Genomic DNA, 18,302 nt, shown 5'->3' with positions numbered 1-18,302 from the left:
ACATAATTTGCATAATAGCCCGCTGATCCAGCAGGATGCTCTCTGACACTGTTTATGTTTGTGTAAACAGGATGGTCATAAATAGGATTTGTGTGTACTGGCACAAAAAAACCCACTATTTCATATCTTATCAGACAGGAAAATAACCTCAAAAACAAGGAACGCAAATTAAAATTCATGCTCTGCTGTTCCTTATCGTCGCCTCACCCGATAATATCAGGGAGGAATATGAAATCTCAGAGGAATATGAGGTGTGGAGATAAGTAACCGTGAGGGTGGCAGTGCTGTCATATATATGGAAATCTGTCCCTGTCCGTCTCACACTTCTTCAGCAGACCTGACGCGATGGCCTTCACCGCCCTCATCGTCTCAGTGCAGGTCGGGTTGATGAGAGATTCAGGCAGGAGGAAGCCGAAGTATCCCGTGTCCCTCAGCTCAAACGCAAATGTGTAGGGGATCCCGTTTCTGTAAGCCCAGTCTATAGAGCTTCCCGAGCTCACGTCTGTGGGAAAGATAGACAAACAGAATGAGAAAAGCGCAGAAAAGTTTTCTTACATAAACATTTAGAAATGTAATTCAGTACTAATGTAAGACTGCAAATGTGAAAACAAAAGAAGTACATTGTCTTTACATACAAGTGCTGTAACAAAAATAAAACTTTGAGGTATTTGCATTTCAACTCAACTATATTTAATGGGATATGTTGCATTTGTATTTGGACGTCCCTACTGTAAATTCATTGATTGAGTGGCAGTCCTTTAAAAATGAACCTAAATCTGTTTTAAAGCTTGTAAAAGGTGCCGATGGCATTTGGTAACAATCGATTGTTTTGAAACGCTAAATCATTGACAACATCCCTCGTGCACACGCGTCTCACGTGCTGTGAAGCCTAAATCATGAGTGAAAATATCTAACTTTTGTGACTTAATAAAACAGCTCCACGGAGCGCAGTGTTTAGCGCTGTTGCCTCACAGCTAGAAGGTTCCTACTAGTTCGAACCCTGGTTCGGACAAAGTGGGTCCTTCTGTGTGGAGTTTCCATGTTCACTCTGTGCATGCGAGGGTTCCCGACTTCTCCCACAGTCCAAAGACATGCTCGTTAGGTTGATTAGCTCGTTAGGTTCACTGGTGACCCTTAAATGCCCATAGGTGTGCGTGTGAGCCTGAAAGGTTGTCTGTCTCTATGTGTCAGCCCTGTGATTGACTGGCAACCAGTCCAGGGTGTACCCCGCCTCTCGCCCAATGACAGCTGGGATTGGCTCCAGCCCCCACCGCAACCCTTAACAGGATCATCGGTATAGTGCACAGGTGTTTATAGTAACATTAATGATGGCTGTATTCCATTTAGCTGCTTCAATTTCATGGCCTTGGTTGTGTGCATGCTGACTGCCCGTCATGGCTTTCTCAGACGCCTGAATAGAACAGAATATTTTTAAAGTTTTTATTAACACCTGTGCTTTTCCTCCTGTTGGATGTGAAAATGTCCGCTGTGAAATAAGCCCATAGATAATGGATGGAAGAACTAAATAATGACATCTAAACACAGGGTAATCAGATCTGAGTAATTCTACATGTGATGTGGTGCCTCTCACAAAAATCACTGATATATGCAATTAAATGCAATTAATTAATTACAAAGTCTGTAATTAATTAGATTTTTTTAATAGCCGGAGAGAACTAATTATTATAGATTACTTTAGTTTATTTTTTCAGGACCAACTTCAAATATTATCCCAACAGAAAACTTTGGATCATCTGTTAGATTTAATAAGATTAAGTTTCATCCTTTTCATAGCAGCAAAATGTAATTGTTTCGCCGACGGACTGAACGACAAAAATGACAACAGAGACAAGCACTCTTCTGCACACTTGATGTGCATTTTATTGGAAAAGAAGATGAAAAGAATGAACATTACTCACACAGAGTTGTGGAGGCAGGGCCGTATCTGTACCTCACTCCATAGGCAGAGTACAGAGCTGTCACTGCATTATGAGCTGCTGACTCCTGTACAGTGAGAGCACACGGCCAGCTCATCATTGATCCTTATATGTCTTCACACCAGGTTTTAATATCAATGCGTTCCAGTTAAGGATCAGAATATCATCTACCATAAAGACTGGATTACTGGTTCATTATCATGTAATAATGGATGTCTTACCACACAGCTGAAGTTGGGGATGGTGGCGTACTTGTAGGAGTAGGGGTAAAGCAGCATTTGGGCGTAGGCGTGGATGGATATATATGCTTTGACACGCTTCTTGTGCTTGCGCAGGAACTTGGCGACGGCCTTGACTTCAGGTTCAGACTCGGGGAAGGGACCACAGTACGTGTCGTCACAGGGATGAGAGGACGCACCTTCCTCTGGAGAGAATAAATGCAACACTGTAAGAGAAGGCTATGTCCCGGCAATCAGGCAATCATGTTACATTTCTGCGGGCCACATGCCAAATTTAATGCTGTACTTCGTTATCTTTCCTGTTTTATAACTGAATACAAAGTTTTCACTGACAGCGGGCTGCCTGAAAGAAAAGCTTTTACATTACCAAACTAAATAGCCAATTTGTGCGCTGATATTCCTTTGAAAGGGCAAAACTTGGTTCTTAAATTCCTCTGTTTCTCTGCATCTGTATATCAAAGTCTTAGAGAGTGATGATGATTCAGCAGAACCCCCCGCCCACCTCCCCACCAGAGACTGAATGACATCAAACAGACTGTTGTCACTACACAAATATTTTATCCACAGCTTAAACTCATTACAAGACAAAAAAAAAAAAATACAAGGAGTTCCTCGCCAAGTTGCAGTTGGGAGTACTGCGTGCGATTTCCCTCAGAGTTCAGCTGAAGTTCAGCGTCATCAAAACTCACCACACCATTTCACCTTCCAGTTCCTGTTAGCGTCCACCCCTCGGCAGTGGAACTTGTGATTTCTTGACCGGGTTTTCCTCCAGAACCGATCCTACATGAAAGAAGAACGACACTGTCGCTGCGTATGTCCACTGGCTGTCAGACTGATGGAACAAATGGAGCCATCTCAGAAATAATACACCTGTCACTCAGAGAGCTCCGCTGGGTCTGTTACTTATAGATGGAAGTTGAGGGGCATGTAGAACGAATCAATCAATCTATCAGACTTTATTTGTATAGCAGTTTTTATAGATCTAAAACGTAGCACAAAGTGCTTTACATAGACAGAAAATGAATAAAAACAAAATAAAAGAAATGAATAAAATATAAATAAATAAATAATAATAATAAATACATTTTTAAAAAAGGGGAAAAGAGAAGAAGTATACATAAAAACTTAGAAGCAATAAGGGCTGTGTGATGGCGAACGTGCCATTCTTAACTCTTAAATAACTGTTTTTATTCTGATTTACTTGGAAGCAAAATATTCAGTGAACTGCCTTGAAGATATTCAAAATCTGTGGGTAGGAGTGATGCGTGACCAGTTTTTATTCTGGATGCACGTTCTGTCATTTGAATTAAATAAAGGGTTTCTACTCTGGGCCCTGTTTGTCTGAAAACTGGCTTAATAAAAGAAATCTGACTCACGCTGTTTGAAAAATAAAGCAGTCAAAAGCAAGATTTAGTCCGTGTGTGTAAGTGTGTATTAAAGATGTACAGTACCGTGGTCCAGCTGAAATGATACCCGTCCACATTGAAGACAGGCATGATGTAGAAGTTGAGCTGGTTGAGCAGTCGCCTCATCACAGAGTCATACTGGTACGAGTTAATGGCCTGAAATCACATCATAAAACATTATAATTAAGGAGCACATTCACTGCACGTTAAGTCATGTTGAATTGAGGTCTAATCACGCATTTGCATGTAACTGCTTCGCCATGTTGTTATTATTTTGCAGCCTCGTGCACGCTGTGACAGTCCTGTACATGCAAACTGCAGCAGGCGAGTCTATAGATGAGGACTGGAGTGAGGTTATCAGTGCACTGGGTTAATACTGCTTATACCTGCGCTTTAATCAGACACAGGCCAAGGTTAATAGGCTTTAAGCCTTCAACAAAGATGGCACCCTGACCTCCAGTGGCCAACCTTTGTTACTACATCACAGTGGATACACAATAAGGGTCACATAGGGGCATTTTTGACTGTTTTTTTCTTTTATTCTTTATGTTTATGTCATTCTGTTTTGATTTCTAGCTCCTATTAGTCTTAACCCTCTTTAATTCACTTCCTCCTCCTGCTGTACCCTTTTGTGAATAATACCCTAGTGTTAGTAAATCCATGTAATGACCTAAGGGGATTTAGTCATGTTTTAACCACCATATTTGAAGAATCTTCAGCAAACAGAACGACTGTAAACCATAATAAAGCATTGTTTTGTAAATGGTACGCTCCAGTAAACCCGAGAACAGCTATGTTTAAGAGCAAGCATGGCAACTTTATAGTGAACCAGTTATTTTCTGTTCTTTTGGTTAATAGTTTGAAAAAGGGCTGCTCTAGTACCTGTCGACCTATCATGCAAGAAGTCCATAAAATCGTCTGTGACTCAGAGCTCTAAATTGATATTCATGTGCTTTCCTTTAATTAACTTAATGTTCTGGCACTCGTATTGCTAATCCCACTCATCTGGCATGCACGCGGTATAAAAGCAGCCTTTAAATGTTCTTGCAGTTAATGTCAGCTCTGGTCTGGTACCGTCTTCATTTTAAAGGGTATCAGCAAAGGCTTTAAGAGTGCAATGAAGCTTTTGTGGACGTCTGGGTTATGTCTAAAATCAGACCTATAAAGATTGTTTTGCTGCCGACCCCAGAGATAAAAACACAGGCTGTATTTGCAGAGAGGAAAAACAAGAGTACCTCTTTGACAAACCACTGGCAGAACGCAGGTCCGATCCACTCTCTGGCGTGGACGCCGCAGTCGATCCACACGGCTTTCTTCTGGTGACGACTTCTCTTTCCTAGCTGACAGGAGACGAGCACTCAGAGTTAGTGTACATGTGCATGCAAATGTGTGTCTTTGCCTGTTGTTTTTCATACATGTGTCTCTGTACCTGAAGCACATAAAGCGGCCTCCCCTCGTACGACTTCCCGACGGAGAACATGTCAACCAGGTCGGAGTGGGTTCTGTTCATCTCAAACATCCAGCTCTGAATCTAATCACAATTGTGAGGTTGATGGCACGTTAAAAGGCATGTTTGTTTACGTTGTGTGTGCATGAGATATTAAAGCAGAGTGAGAGAGAAATGTAGGTAGGTAGATATTGGGCTTCACATCTACCTCTTCCAGAGAGTGGTACACCTCGTAGTCATACTGAGACTCTGACCTCCGCCTGCGAGAAGAGCGGTATCCTGTCTGCTTTTCAATTTCCTTCTGTAGATTGGAGATAAAAACCCTGTGGATAGAAGAGATGGTGTCAGAGAGACACGTGGGATACATGATAGCCAATAATATTACAACATGTGAGTACAGTCAATGACTTGCAGGTGTTCCCTGGTTAATACAGTATAATCCCTTTTGATGTCATAATAAGTGATCTGACATGAAGTTACTTTGTGTTAGCCAATGAGGCTTTCTCCTGATTGATTAAAGAATATATATATATATTTTTACATTTACTGTTAACAAAATAATTCATTTAAATATGGTTAATAGGGCAGCTAAAATGTTCCTGGTTCGGATCCTGGCTTGGACATCCTTTCTGTGTGGAGTTTGCATGTTCTCCCAGTGCATGCATGGGTTCCCTCCAGGTACTCCGGCTTCCTCCAACAGTCCACAGACATGCTCGTTAGCTTAATTGCTGACTCTAAATTGCCTGTGAGTGGGAGATTGACAGGTTGTCTGTCTCTGTGTGTCAGCCCTGTGATTGACTGTCGATCAGTCCAGGGTGTAACCCCGCCTCTCGCCCAATGACAGCTGAGATATTCTCCGGCCCACCTGAACAGGATATGCGGTATAGATAATGGATGCATGGTCAAAAAGTCCAAGAAGTGTAATTTACTTGGGTAAATAAATTTGGTAGATGATAGCTAAGTCTGGAGCACGGAAAGCATGGAAATCAGGACTGGTAGCCGTGTCATTTCCTGGGCACTGCCGAGGTGTCCTTGAGCAAGGCACCGAATCACAAACTGCTCCGGGCGCATGTCCATGTGCAGCCCCCTCACTCTGACATCTCTCCATTAATGCATGTCCATAGCGAGTCCTGTTTGTGCATGTGTGTATTTTGGGCCTATTTATGTGTAGCATGTTTGTACTAACAGAGTGAAAACACTTAATCTCCCCTCAGGGATTAATAAAGTATATCTTCTTAAGTGATACTAAAGCGACCACAAATGATGGTAGATGATTGTGTTGAGATGCTGGAGAGGAAATCTTTGTCCCACACATGAAAATATTCAATTTAATGTTATATACTGTATATATACTAAACATTTCAAAAGCTGGAAGCAGCATGTTTGGCATTTTCTCCCTAAAATCTGCTTTAAAAATGAAATTAACTATTTATCAAAATTAACAAATATCTATTTTCTTTTGATTATTTCAGCTCCATTTGTCTCCACTGTCTTTTTGATTTTTGTGTGAAACTGATGATGTGCTCGGAGTGTTTCACAACCAGGCAACCAATTGTTGTTGATCTTTTTTTAAACCTATTTCTCATCTATTAAAATTGTAGTCTCTAAGATCTTAGTTTCGGTCTCTTTGGCGGCCCCTATGGTGATTAACGGTAATTGTGTGAGCACACTTCCCGGATATCCAGACAGTGTTGCATGTGTGACGTCCAAGGTTGGCTCCAGTTGTAATTCTTGATTTTCCTCGCTGACGGTCGCTTTCCTTTTTAGACTGTTTGCCTTCATCTGAGCGTCGAATATGTTTCTTTTTCTTTGGATTTTCACTTATTGTTGAGGTTGTATCTGTAGTCATCCATCTTTTATTTGTTTGTTCAGCCATAGCAGATTACTGTTTACTTGCAACACTTGCAGAGACCGGAAAAGCAGCCGCTTAGCTCCGCCTACCCTCTCTGGCAGACCAACCACTGCTGGGTGATGGAAAACGCGTCACTAACTGGCAGCCACTGGGTGACAGTTATTTAAATAAAAAACTTTAAGATTATTACTTTAAGTACTGATATATGAATAAACAGTTATTAATGAAGCCTTATGTAGCAACTTAATATGCTTAATGTTGTTGCATTTCAATTTGTCCATCTCTCAAATTTGGAGGTTTGATGGCTCCTCAATGACTTTCTGAGTATGTCAGCAAAATGTCCTTAGGGTCTCAGTTTGGCATCCACCTGCACAGGCATATTTGTGACCCTGTTTGCCTGCAGTGTCCCTGCACTGTCAGTGAATGTAATAATACTAGTAGATGCTGAGGCTTGATATGAAGCTGTATATCAGGCTGTGTATCCAGTTGTGGATTTATTGTTGACTCAATCCTGGATCCAGTTTTCTAGCTTTCAACCTGTTTGACAGCACTAAATATTTTTGGAACAGCTGTCTATCAGTAAATTAAATGTGTTGTAAATGAACCGAAACCATAATTATCACCATCATTATGTGTTTATAGACTGCCCTCTTCCTCTTCACTTCCCACTCCAACCTAAAGCAGATGATGGGATCTGTTTTTATAGCAGCCATGTGTGCAGCTGAACCCTCCTCACACGGTCCTTATATCCACATTTGTACCTCAATATCTCTTAAACAGCTGGATTATTTCCATCAGAGTAAAATCTGTGACACCTACTTTCCTCTAAACCCAACCACCTACCAAAAACTGTCCCCTGCAGTGTAAAGCATTTAGAAAAATCCTCAGCCAGTCAACACAGAGTAGAAAAAACCCCTCATCCTCAGATCTGCAACTCCTCCCTCAGGACAGAGATGACAATGGAATTCTTTCTGTCCGCGGCCGCTTTGATAAAGCTCCATCATTTCAGCCTTAATTTTGATGAGGGATGGGGCAGGGAGATGAAAGGGCTGCTTCGGGAGCAGATTGGGAGCGGGGCTCTGATGTACTCTGTGTGTACTTTCTGTGCGTCCCAGCTTTGAGGAAGCATGAGGCCTTTTTGCATGCAAACTATGGCCGAGTGTGCATGTGCAAATCATATATCCAGGCTGGGGAATGCTGTGTAATTGCAACACCCTTTGGATAACAGATTTGTTTCGGGGTGTAGAGACTCTGCTCACAAGATTAAAAAAATGTGTGAGAGTAGGCACGCTAGCATGCATGTGCACAGTAACATGTCTGGTGGTCGTTGCAGTCTTACCGATAGTCAATATGTTCCTGCTTTAAGAGTGCATGTAATCCTCGGGTGTTGTTGCGTTTCACATGGACGTCCACTGTCGCATTTTGTCGGATGAGAGTAGCACTGTTGGGCTGCCAGAGGTCCACCTAAAGAAACAGGACGAACGTGTTAGATCAGGAGTTACAGAGACACAAAGACCCAGGCGAATTTTAAAAGGAAAAAATCCTCTGTCATGGCAATTCAAATTTGAATCTCAGTATGTATCATGATACAATTCATAGCCAGAAAAAAACAATTGAGAAACTTGTCGTGGACCAAATAAATTTTTTGGGCTAATCTAGCAAAATACAGACCTGACATGTTGCACAAATTACACCCTGACCGATATTGGACTTTTGACACAGATACTAATTCATATAAGGGAAAAATACAAAAAATACCAATACGGCAGCCGATATTGTGATTTTTTGAGATGGAATAAGATTGGGCCTTTATGTGTGGCTTTTTGTGCACATGGACTTTTGTTGTTTTTTTGTTTGTTTTCTTAAGAACTACAACTGTCAGTCGAACTAAGATGGCGGAATTACAGCTCATCCTCATTATTAGAAAGAAACAGGTGTGTGGCTGGAGGATGCAGAGAAGAAATTATTTGTCATTCAAGCTATACACCACTGTGCACATTCAAACAAAATTACGCTGCATTGGCTCCCGCATCAATCAACCAACAAACCTCAGGTAAGTGACATTGTCAATATTAATTTTGGAGCGCATTGAAAACAATTGACTGTCCAGGATTAAGCGTCCATAGGCTTACCTTTCACATCGAAAGCCGTGACAAACATAGAAAAATATTTAATATAATAATACTTTGTCAATGAACTCTAGTTGGAGCTCTATTGACACCATTCCTAAACCAGCCTTGCATTGATTTCTGCATATGTTCTGTAAAAAAGCTTTCATATTAGTGCATTTCATATAATCATCTATCATCTTTTTTTTTTTGATAGGCACATATCAGTGTAATATCGGCCAAACGGTATATCGGTCGGGCTCGGATTCAATGCAAATCACACATGGATATTTTTTATGTAAGTTTGGCTTTGAATTTATTGATGTAGCAAGTGATGTCACTCAGCCACAGAGACTCACTAGGGATGAACAAATTCAACCTATTTGCCACCATAACCAATTCTGGACCCAAATTAGGGCTTCTGCCAAAATTATTTCAGTCAAGTTAAAATCAGCATATGACACCACAAGGTTAAAAATCTAATGATTTTTATGTGAGGCAACATGAGGCAAAGGATCACCGTGGCACTAAAAACTCTGTGGCCAGCTGTTTGATACTAAACAATTGCAACTTATTGCAGAAACAGACAAGAGCCTGTATCTAATGAGGACCTGTTATGTTTTAGTCAAGCCATCTTACAAGGTCATCTTATCTGCTGAGTGTTTGAAAAAGCAACAAACACTGGGAGATAACGATGACCTGTAAAGTGTTGTGGTAAACTCTGGTCGGTTTAACATTCCTCTTGTCTTTATGTTCAAGTGTTGAGGATAAATCAGGGGGAATGTTGATGACTCTACAGTGTTAATGAGGCAAAACACACTCTGACGTGTCCCATTAACCACCTGCAGCGAACCACTCTGCCTCTGCCATCCTGGCTACGGTTGGACCTCATATTAGCAACACAAATCTATTCTTTCAGCGCCTCATATCAAGCTGTGATAGTCAGTCTGTTAGCTTTAGCCCACTGGCTATGCTAGCAAACTGTACAAACACAGACACCATGTGGTTACTGATAAAATAACAGAGAGCAGCAGAGAAAGTAAAAGAAAGAAGAAGAGATTAGTTTAAGTATTTCTAAGCAAGAATAAAACGCACTAATCTACCGATGATGCACACGGTAGTCCCTGCAACGAGAGCACTGTTTACTCAGTGTTTCTGTGTTTGCAGACGTGTGTGAACGTCCTCAGCTGGCTTTCATTTGCGCTGTAGCAGACATACAGGCCTGCACACATGCTTGTTAATGTGTCAATTGGTTTAATAGTTTACAGAACGCATACCAGATTGATTTGACTTTGTTTAGAGTCGTAGGAGTAGAAAGTCTTCAGCAGGAATGTTTGGTGCCCTGCAGTATAAACCGCTCGCTGCTGCTCTTTTATGGCATCTCCAAATGGTTAAGTACCCCAAATGTTTCATTACTGCTCCTCTGTAAGCCAAACAAATCCAAAACACATACGCCTAAAAGGCACTTAAATATCCCTGATCAGATAACCCGACTCCTCACAAACAATTCTCTCAATTTTACATTTTTATTACTGTTTTTATGAGCCCTACAGATGCCTTCTTCGTCTGCTTATGCCTCATGACTTTTTTGTTTGGTTCCTCTTTCGTTGCTATAAACTCAATTTGTGTTATTGTGGTTTATGTAATACTGGCACGGGCAAGAAAAGAAAGGAAAAGTTAGCTCAATAAAATAAGCTGACCTTCCACAAGGCAGATAATGCAAAGCTGTAACTGTGTTTATGTGGCAAGTAAAAGAAAACAAGATTACCAAAGTAATACAGTAATACGTCTAGGAAAAAGAAACATAGGAGGGATGACCAAAAAGCAGACTAGTTAAAGTATTTATTTAAAAAAACAGCAACAACAAAAAAATACTAAGAAGAATAAACCATTTGATAAAAACACTAACTGAAACATAGACTGGAAAAGACAAAGATTAAACACACTGAGAAGGTGAGGCTAATCAGGCACAGGTGAGGCTAATCACGGCGGGGCACACAATCACACAGACACATTAAAGGAGCAACTCGCCCCTGGAAAATGCCACTGTCAGTCAAAGCTGGTGTTCTCTGTAATCAATAGAAGCAATAATATTTTAAATTGGCACCATAGCTGTGGAGAATGTTGTACAAACAGCTTGTGGTTTCACCCATTGTACATTCCTACAACACCTAGCCCCTCCCTCTGAAACGAATGGTCCAGCGAGAGACGCTGGAGTGAAATACTACCGTTTTCCAGTCAAGGACATTGATTGCTGCAGGCAATGGCTCAGAGGGGTACAGAATTCGAAATACAGCAAGAATATACCGGTGGATTGTCTAAAAAATCTTCAGGTCTGCAGTCTACATTTCAAACCTGATGATTTTGAACGAGACATGACATCGGAGTCGGCCATCCTAGATTGAGGAAGTGTAGTTTAGTGAGCTCCCTGGCCTCCGCCAGATGACGTGTTTTACGTAGTCTAGCGGAGGCCCATTGGAGAAGCGGATAGAGATCTCCAAAGGCACAGAGCCAAATTGCATTTTTTTCCTACCATAATGGCATTAGCTCCCCATCATAGCATGATGGGACTGAGGTTGAAAATTGGCGAACTGGCCCTTTAACAAAACGGCAGGAAGTGAAGTGTTAGAAATTAGGAAAAAACTGGAAACTTAAAACTGAAATTAATCAAACATACTGTATGAGCTAACTACTTTGAAGAAGTATGACAAATACTGCTGACAGCTGAATAGACTGATTTAACTCTGATATCTGTGCTGCTGGTTAGCATAGCCTAGCATAAATACTGGAAACAGGGGGACAGCCTAGCTAGTGCGTCTCTGTCCAAAGGCAACATAATCTCCCTCACGAGGCTTTTAAAACTAACTCATAAACACTTTATATCTTGTATTTTTAATCTGTACAAAACCAACAAATGTGGTGTATGGGGGGACTTATGTATCCAATTATTTCTGGGCAGTGACTTCCTGACTTTCGGTGGTCAACGTGGGGTTGCCAGGCAGTTCAAACTCAAGGAAGTTAGTTCCCAATGTTTCCAGCACTCAAGCTAACAGGCTGCTGGCTCGAGCTTTATACTCAGAGTATTTATCTAGCTCTTGGCAATAGAGCAAATGGGTGTATTTTCTTAAATGTGACACTAGTTCTTCAGTAATGCTGTCTATGTAGAAAGTGTCCCTTACATCGTCCCCATCCCTTACTTCACAAAGCACGACAGACACAGTTTCCAAACTGTGGTATAAATAAAAATGGGAAATTGCTACAATTAACAGGATGTCCCGGTTAGGCACATTCATAGAAATGTTTTCAAGGCAAACGTAATTTATGATTAACTTTTAGTTAACTCAAACATGTAGAAATGTCGTATCTTTGTTCATAGTTTTGGTGAAGGTATTTGCTTTTGTGGGTGCATTCAGGAGCTGTTGTGTTTCTTCTCTACGTTGCCAAGAGTTCACCTGTCAGTCAAACTATGCATCAAAGACTTTGATTCTTACTCTGAACTTATATTACCTGTGAATGTAGGAAGTTTTGTGGATAGGATTCTGTCTAATGGTGGCTGTCGCAGACGATCATCCTCTATCTTTTACCTATCTGATGAATATTTTCAGATTGCTTGCAAATGCAGAACACATTGATTCCTGGGAATAATCCGTCCACCTGCAGGTGTTTGAAGCTGATAAGGTGAAATCTTTTATGGGTATAGGTTACATCTAATGTAGATCTGCCATACTTAAAGAAATGTGTTATTATGTGGATGATGGCGCTGATTCTCTTGCGTTCTGTAATGTACATTAGTTGTTTATTATTTGACCTAATGCCTAGCCTGAGGTTACAAAGCCTGACTCTGGCACTACAGGTCTGACAGTGTGGCTAAGCTACTGAAAACTCAAGTCCACAGCTGTCCAAACAGAAGCTGCCACTGCCTCGGTTGGACTTGGAGCACCGTGTCTGCTGCTCTTACACACACAAAACTCCGGCCAGGTCCTGACCAGCAGCCTGGCTCTCTGCTGGTATCCCTCGCCACAAATCATAAACATTTACTGAATTCTGATTTGCCCTTTGCCGTTCTTTCTTTCGCTGCTGAGAGCTGCGTTTGGTTGTGGACCAAACAGATCCCTTTCATATATGTTGATGAGGCGTTTGGCTGCACAAGCGGACCAAACCGAACTGAAAACTCGAGCCACGGTGCCACAGAGCTGTCGCCAGGATTTATAAAATTCTGACATCAACGCGTCTTAAACCAGAGCCAATGTTTAGTTTTTATCTGATGTATCCCTTTTTTCTTTGCTGTTGAATTTATTCATGTGAACGGAGCTGTTATTTTAGGGAAACTGCTCTCAATACATAAGCAACTTCATTAACTCAAACCACAACTCACTAAACTATAACTATACAACTATCATAGAGCTTGTCTCTAGTTTCCCCATGATCAGTGCCAGATTACAGTTATTTTTAAAGAAAAGAGATTCGTTACATTAAGCTGGTTGTAAAAGAGCAAACTGATGCTGTTAAACGCTCTGAATAAGCGAGTTAGTGGGCCTTGAAAACATTAACCCTTAATTTCAATGCAACATTTAAAAAAATCAGGTTTCAAAGACTTCTACATGTTGCCAAAATTACAATTCCAGTGGAAAAATACAGCTTTTTATTCCAAAGCGAGGACCCTTTCTAGAATGCTGTTTTATTAAGATTAAAAAAGTGCAAATTACATCAAACCAAATGATCAGACCAAACAAATTAAAGGGATAGTTCTGATTTTTTGATATATGGGACTTTATTTACCTTCTAATAATGGAACAGTATAAGTGCATGTAAAGAAAGTTAGCTTGAGTTAAAAGTTTTCCTGTCCTCCAGATCGACAGATTTAACTAAAGTCAAAGTTCAGTTTCAGTTAGTGAGTGACTTCTATATCTTCCGATACATACATGTTACTTAGTAAACAGTCAATGAAAAAAATCGAATCTAGTTTTACACCGTCCTGTTAGGTGACCAAATAACTTTTAAAGACCCCTCCAGTGAAAATCAAGGGGGGCTTTAGTTGCTTTAGTTTTCTTAATAAGCACATTCCTCTTAATGCTCCATTCGTCTGCAAAGGAAGAATATTACTGAAAAGACAGTCTGTTGCTTGTTAAATCAGTTATCCAAAGCAGTTCATTGCCTATTTGTTGAATAAGAATGTCTATAATTGCATCATGCTTTTAATGCTTTACAAACATCTTTGCTGCGTGTTTGCAAACCGAAACAATGTGCAAAGGGAGGTCATCTACGCTCCTGAGGCTGATGGGTAATCACTCCCATGTGAGTGTGGGAAAAGAGGCTTGGCCTTTGTGTCCTCCAGGGTTTCCCCCACTTATTTCAGAACCTTTGAAACACATGTTCATAAAGTTTCAAAACTTTCATTGTCTTCATGAATAAATCTTTTTGTACATCCCCTACTCTTAGAGTTTCTTATTCAAATGAACACAGAGCGTCCTATCAACAGCACCTCAGTCTCTCAGACAGTTCATATATCCTGACTGTGACAGATGACCACACTCGGCTGCTCCTTGTCTCCCATCGCTGTCCCCAGCCCTCTGTCACATCTCCCCTATCTCCCCCTCTACCAGCGGCGTCACGCCTCACTCTGTCTGTGACTTACTGTGAAAATGTCATAGAAAGCCCACAGAGGGACTAAAGGCTGGTGTGAGCAGAATAATAACAGATATTAAATTCAGTTTGGCTCTCCAGAAAGAGAACAACAAAATGGAAGTCAAAGGGAAAAGGGGATAAAGTTAAAATTAGGCTCTCACCTTCATGTGTCCCAGAATCTTCTTGACCACTTGGACCTCTTCATCATCACTCGGAGTTATCCTGAAGACTTGATCGCTGTAAAAACAACACAGATAATCTTAGCGTCAGTTTAACAACCCAGATCAAAGTGCCCTATAAAAGGTTTTTACGGCACTAAAATTCCCTGCGACAGGCTTTGGATCCATTTTCTCCCATTTCCAAAAACATTGGGGCTGTGAAGTCTCAGGTAATACAAGCTCCCTTTGTGCTGATTGAAGGTGACATTTATAATAGCAGATGTTTGATGGTGAGGTGGGCGGCTCCCCGTCTGTAGTCCTATAGATGACAGGGTCAAACCCCCCGTGAAACAATCAGAGTGAGACATCATTAAAGGATTATATTTCATTGTTTCCAGGAACTGTTGTTTAGCTGTTACAGTAGCTGCAGCCGCTCCACCTGTTCATACTGTAAATACATCAATCAGATGTTACTATAGGCTGTAGATAAAGATGTGGAAAACCCGGTAGGAGGAACTTACATGCTGCTTTTTTTATCACTTTTAAATATATTGCGATATTGTAAATAGGGCGATATATTGTTTGTTTTGAAGATAATTTTTGGGGCGTTTTGCCTTTATGTATAGGACAGGAAATAATGGGAGAAGAGAGTGGGGGATGACATGCAGCAAAGGACAGAGGATGCAGCCACTGCGTTGAGGACTGGAGCCTCTGTGCATGGGGCGCCAGCTCTAACCAAACCAGCCCCCATCTAAAAAAAGTTGGTATAAATAGTAAAAAAACACACACCACAATATAAATAAAACCTGAGACAAAGTGTACTTTGTAATTACAACTCTGGGATCTGCATTTGTATTCATCAAAGTCCTTGCAACATCCTTTTTGTGCAATCTAAATAAAGTTATATATATTTACTTAGAAAAGTACAATATTAATTAAAAATCGATAAAGTTTTCTAATAATTGATATAGCATCAAAAAACATGGTGTATCTTTATTTACATGCACTTCTAGTGTTTAAACAGAGATACAGAATATAATACTGTAGTGCTATGGCCCCTTCAGGATATTTAAACACTTGTGGTCTGATAAAAAAAAAACATGATGCGTGATGATTCATTTTGTAAGTCAAGAATGAAAAAGGAATCCGCAGAAAAACGTAACATTTGGTTGACATTTGTCAAACTGACTTTTCTCGTCTTCCTACCACTCAAAGTGCCTTCAAACACTACCCGTCACATTCATCCTACCAAACGCATTGATACACTGATGGCATTCACACACACTCACGCAGCGAAAGGCTAAAGTTTCAGGAGCGATTTGAGGTTTCACTTCGACATGTAGACTGAGAATGTAACCACCAACTTTCCAATCAGAAGACGACCCGCTCAACCACTGAGCCACAGCCGCCATAATTCCATAAAGCAGTAAGCAGCAGTAACCTTATCCTTCACATGCTGCTCTTAGCATATAAATTAAACAAAGACAGAGAAGCCAGAGAGCCTCTTAAACTCAACCTTCAAACCACACTTTATATATCAATTTCCTCCATAACAAAGATCCTCTTTATCTCTGAAGATCACAGGTCCTGGAGTAGGCCTTAATGCTGCCAATTATTCTTTAGTCTCTATGTTATAGACTCTGTGTGCCCAGTTACCAGGTTGTATATACCTGTATACATTTCCACTTTCATGTTTTTAAACCTCTCTCTCTCGCTCTCTGATTTTGTGTATTTCAAAGAGTTTTTTACAATGTGCCACACAGGAAGTTGGGCCCCTCTAAACAAAGGTGGCAGCAGGCCACTCTGAGGTTTGAGAAACAAAAGGGGTCCGGGGTGTCCCATGTGGGCGGCCACCCTAACTCAGTGACCAGAAGGAAAAAACACAGCTTGTTTCAATGGCAACGACAGAGACAGACGATGGACTTGCACCCCGGAGCCACTTCCTGAGTCAGTTCCTCGTCTTTTAGTCATTCTCAGAGAAGATGGCACACTGTTTTGGTTACAGGGTTGCCCTGGCAAAGGCCTTTTGCTTTGCATCACCAGCTGCAGGGCTTTGTGAGCTGAAGCTGTCCTTAAGTTGTCTGTCGGCTGATTCCCACAGCGGTACTCTCTCTGGTATGGAAGCAATTTGCTTTAAAGTGTTAGCCCTTAAACCGAGAAGATGACTCTCAGCATCGTCGTGTTCCTGCAGTACAATACAATCACTGTTTCCATTGTCCAAATATGGTGTTCAATAATGCTAAGATGCTCTTTTAATGTATCATAATGAAATATTTTGACCATGAAAGTCTTATTTTTAGACTATAAAGGCTCATAGAGACTGATTCTGGAGTCTGTCCAAAATATATAGTCTGAGACATAAGAGGAGGGGGTTTCCAGCAGAGGTCTGCCTCTGCTCATCAAAAGCTCTTTTGAAAAACACCATAACTCCCAACATGCTTTCTACATGTTTACCCAAATTACTACATGTGTCCAGCTCCAGATGGCCCTGTTACAGACCATCTATTTGTCCTATTGCTCCACAAACTTCACATCCAAGGTCAAAGCCTGAGTGTAGCTATTTTAGGTGCTGGATGGCGAGTTGTGCGCCCCACATTCAGCCTCATAAACATACAGACAGACAGGTATGCAAGGACTTTAGTCAAAAATTACTGTTTTGACAAATTTGTGATTGTACATGGCTACACTAAGAGAGTTGGGAGCAGCTGTCACGTTGCAGGTATAATTTTTTAAATGAACAGTTTGACAGACTTCTGTTGCAGCAAGCATCCCCTATGACATCTGTGCCTATCATGAGCGATCTGAATGCCTCTCTGCAGCACAGCACAGCTGATACAGTCTTATCCATCAGACAAGATCAGTCTAGAGTGAATAAAAACGATGATATTATGTCTCAACATGGAAATACGTCCCACAATGATAAAAATGTTATGAGTATAAAGACTTTCTTTGTACTTTAAACATAAGATAAAGCCCGGATCCTGGATACTCTCTGCAGGAAACTTCTCCTGGTACGCACAGTGCGCTTTTCCTGCAGAATGAAGACTCCCGTGAGCCCCATGCACAAATGAATGAGGGTCTTTACTCACCCTGCGTAGCGGTTGTTGTATAGATAGGCACCGACGGGACATAGCACGTTGCTGCAGATTATCACACAAGCCAGTAAAACTGAGGCGCGAAATGCGCTCCTGTGGTCCGGTACCATCCTTGGCCAGCAGATCAAAGCCGGAAGACACCGATTTGTCTACTTCACGGGATGCACGCCAATTTATCAAAGAAAAAATATGAATGAAACTCAGAAGAGTCGATCCAGTGCAGCATCAGCGGATTGGTCACTTTTTAGTCGCCGCGCGCGCTCCAGGAGTGTTTGTCCCTCTGACACAGAAGGTGCAAAAGGTGCGAAAGTCGGTCATCTGGCACACGGGAAGCATTTACCACCTCTTTTGAAGCTCTGGAGGGGATTGCAGGGTAGCAGCTTTTTTTTTTTTAAATGAGGAGGACCTGAGTCACGTGGGCCGGTGTCGGCGAAG

At 41.2% G+C, this 18,302-nt stretch overlaps 1 protein-coding gene across 1 annotated transcript; it reads right to left on the bottom strand.

Annotated features, from left to right (window-relative positions):
* Positions 1-287: 287 nt before the first annotated feature.
* Positions 288-17,977, bottom strand: cpa6 (carboxypeptidase A6). Its single transcript, XM_069667617.1, has 11 exons — positions 17,862-17,977; positions 14,776-14,851; positions 8,221-8,345; positions 5,238-5,352; positions 5,012-5,113; positions 4,818-4,922; positions 3,628-3,738; positions 2,866-2,956; positions 2,159-2,361; positions 1,920-2,004; positions 288-502 (listed from the first exon to the last, which is right to left on the bottom strand). Exons 1-11 carry the CDS (start codon positions 17,975-17,977, stop codon positions 288-290), a joined length of 1,344 nt encoding a protein of 447 aa, XP_069523718.1.
* Between the last annotated feature and the right edge of the window lie 325 nt (positions 17,978-18,302).

Source organism: Semicossyphus pulcher, unplaced genomic scaffold (genome assembly GCF_022749685.1).
Source record: "Semicossyphus pulcher isolate SPU_LCO1_2020_fin unplaced genomic scaffold, fSemPul1.0.p SCAF_18, whole genome shotgun sequence".
NCBI lineage: Eukaryota > Metazoa > Chordata > Actinopteri > Labriformes > Labridae > Semicossyphus > Semicossyphus pulcher.
Note: the sequence above shows the minus strand (reverse complement) of the source record. Positions and strands in the feature narration are given on the sequence as shown.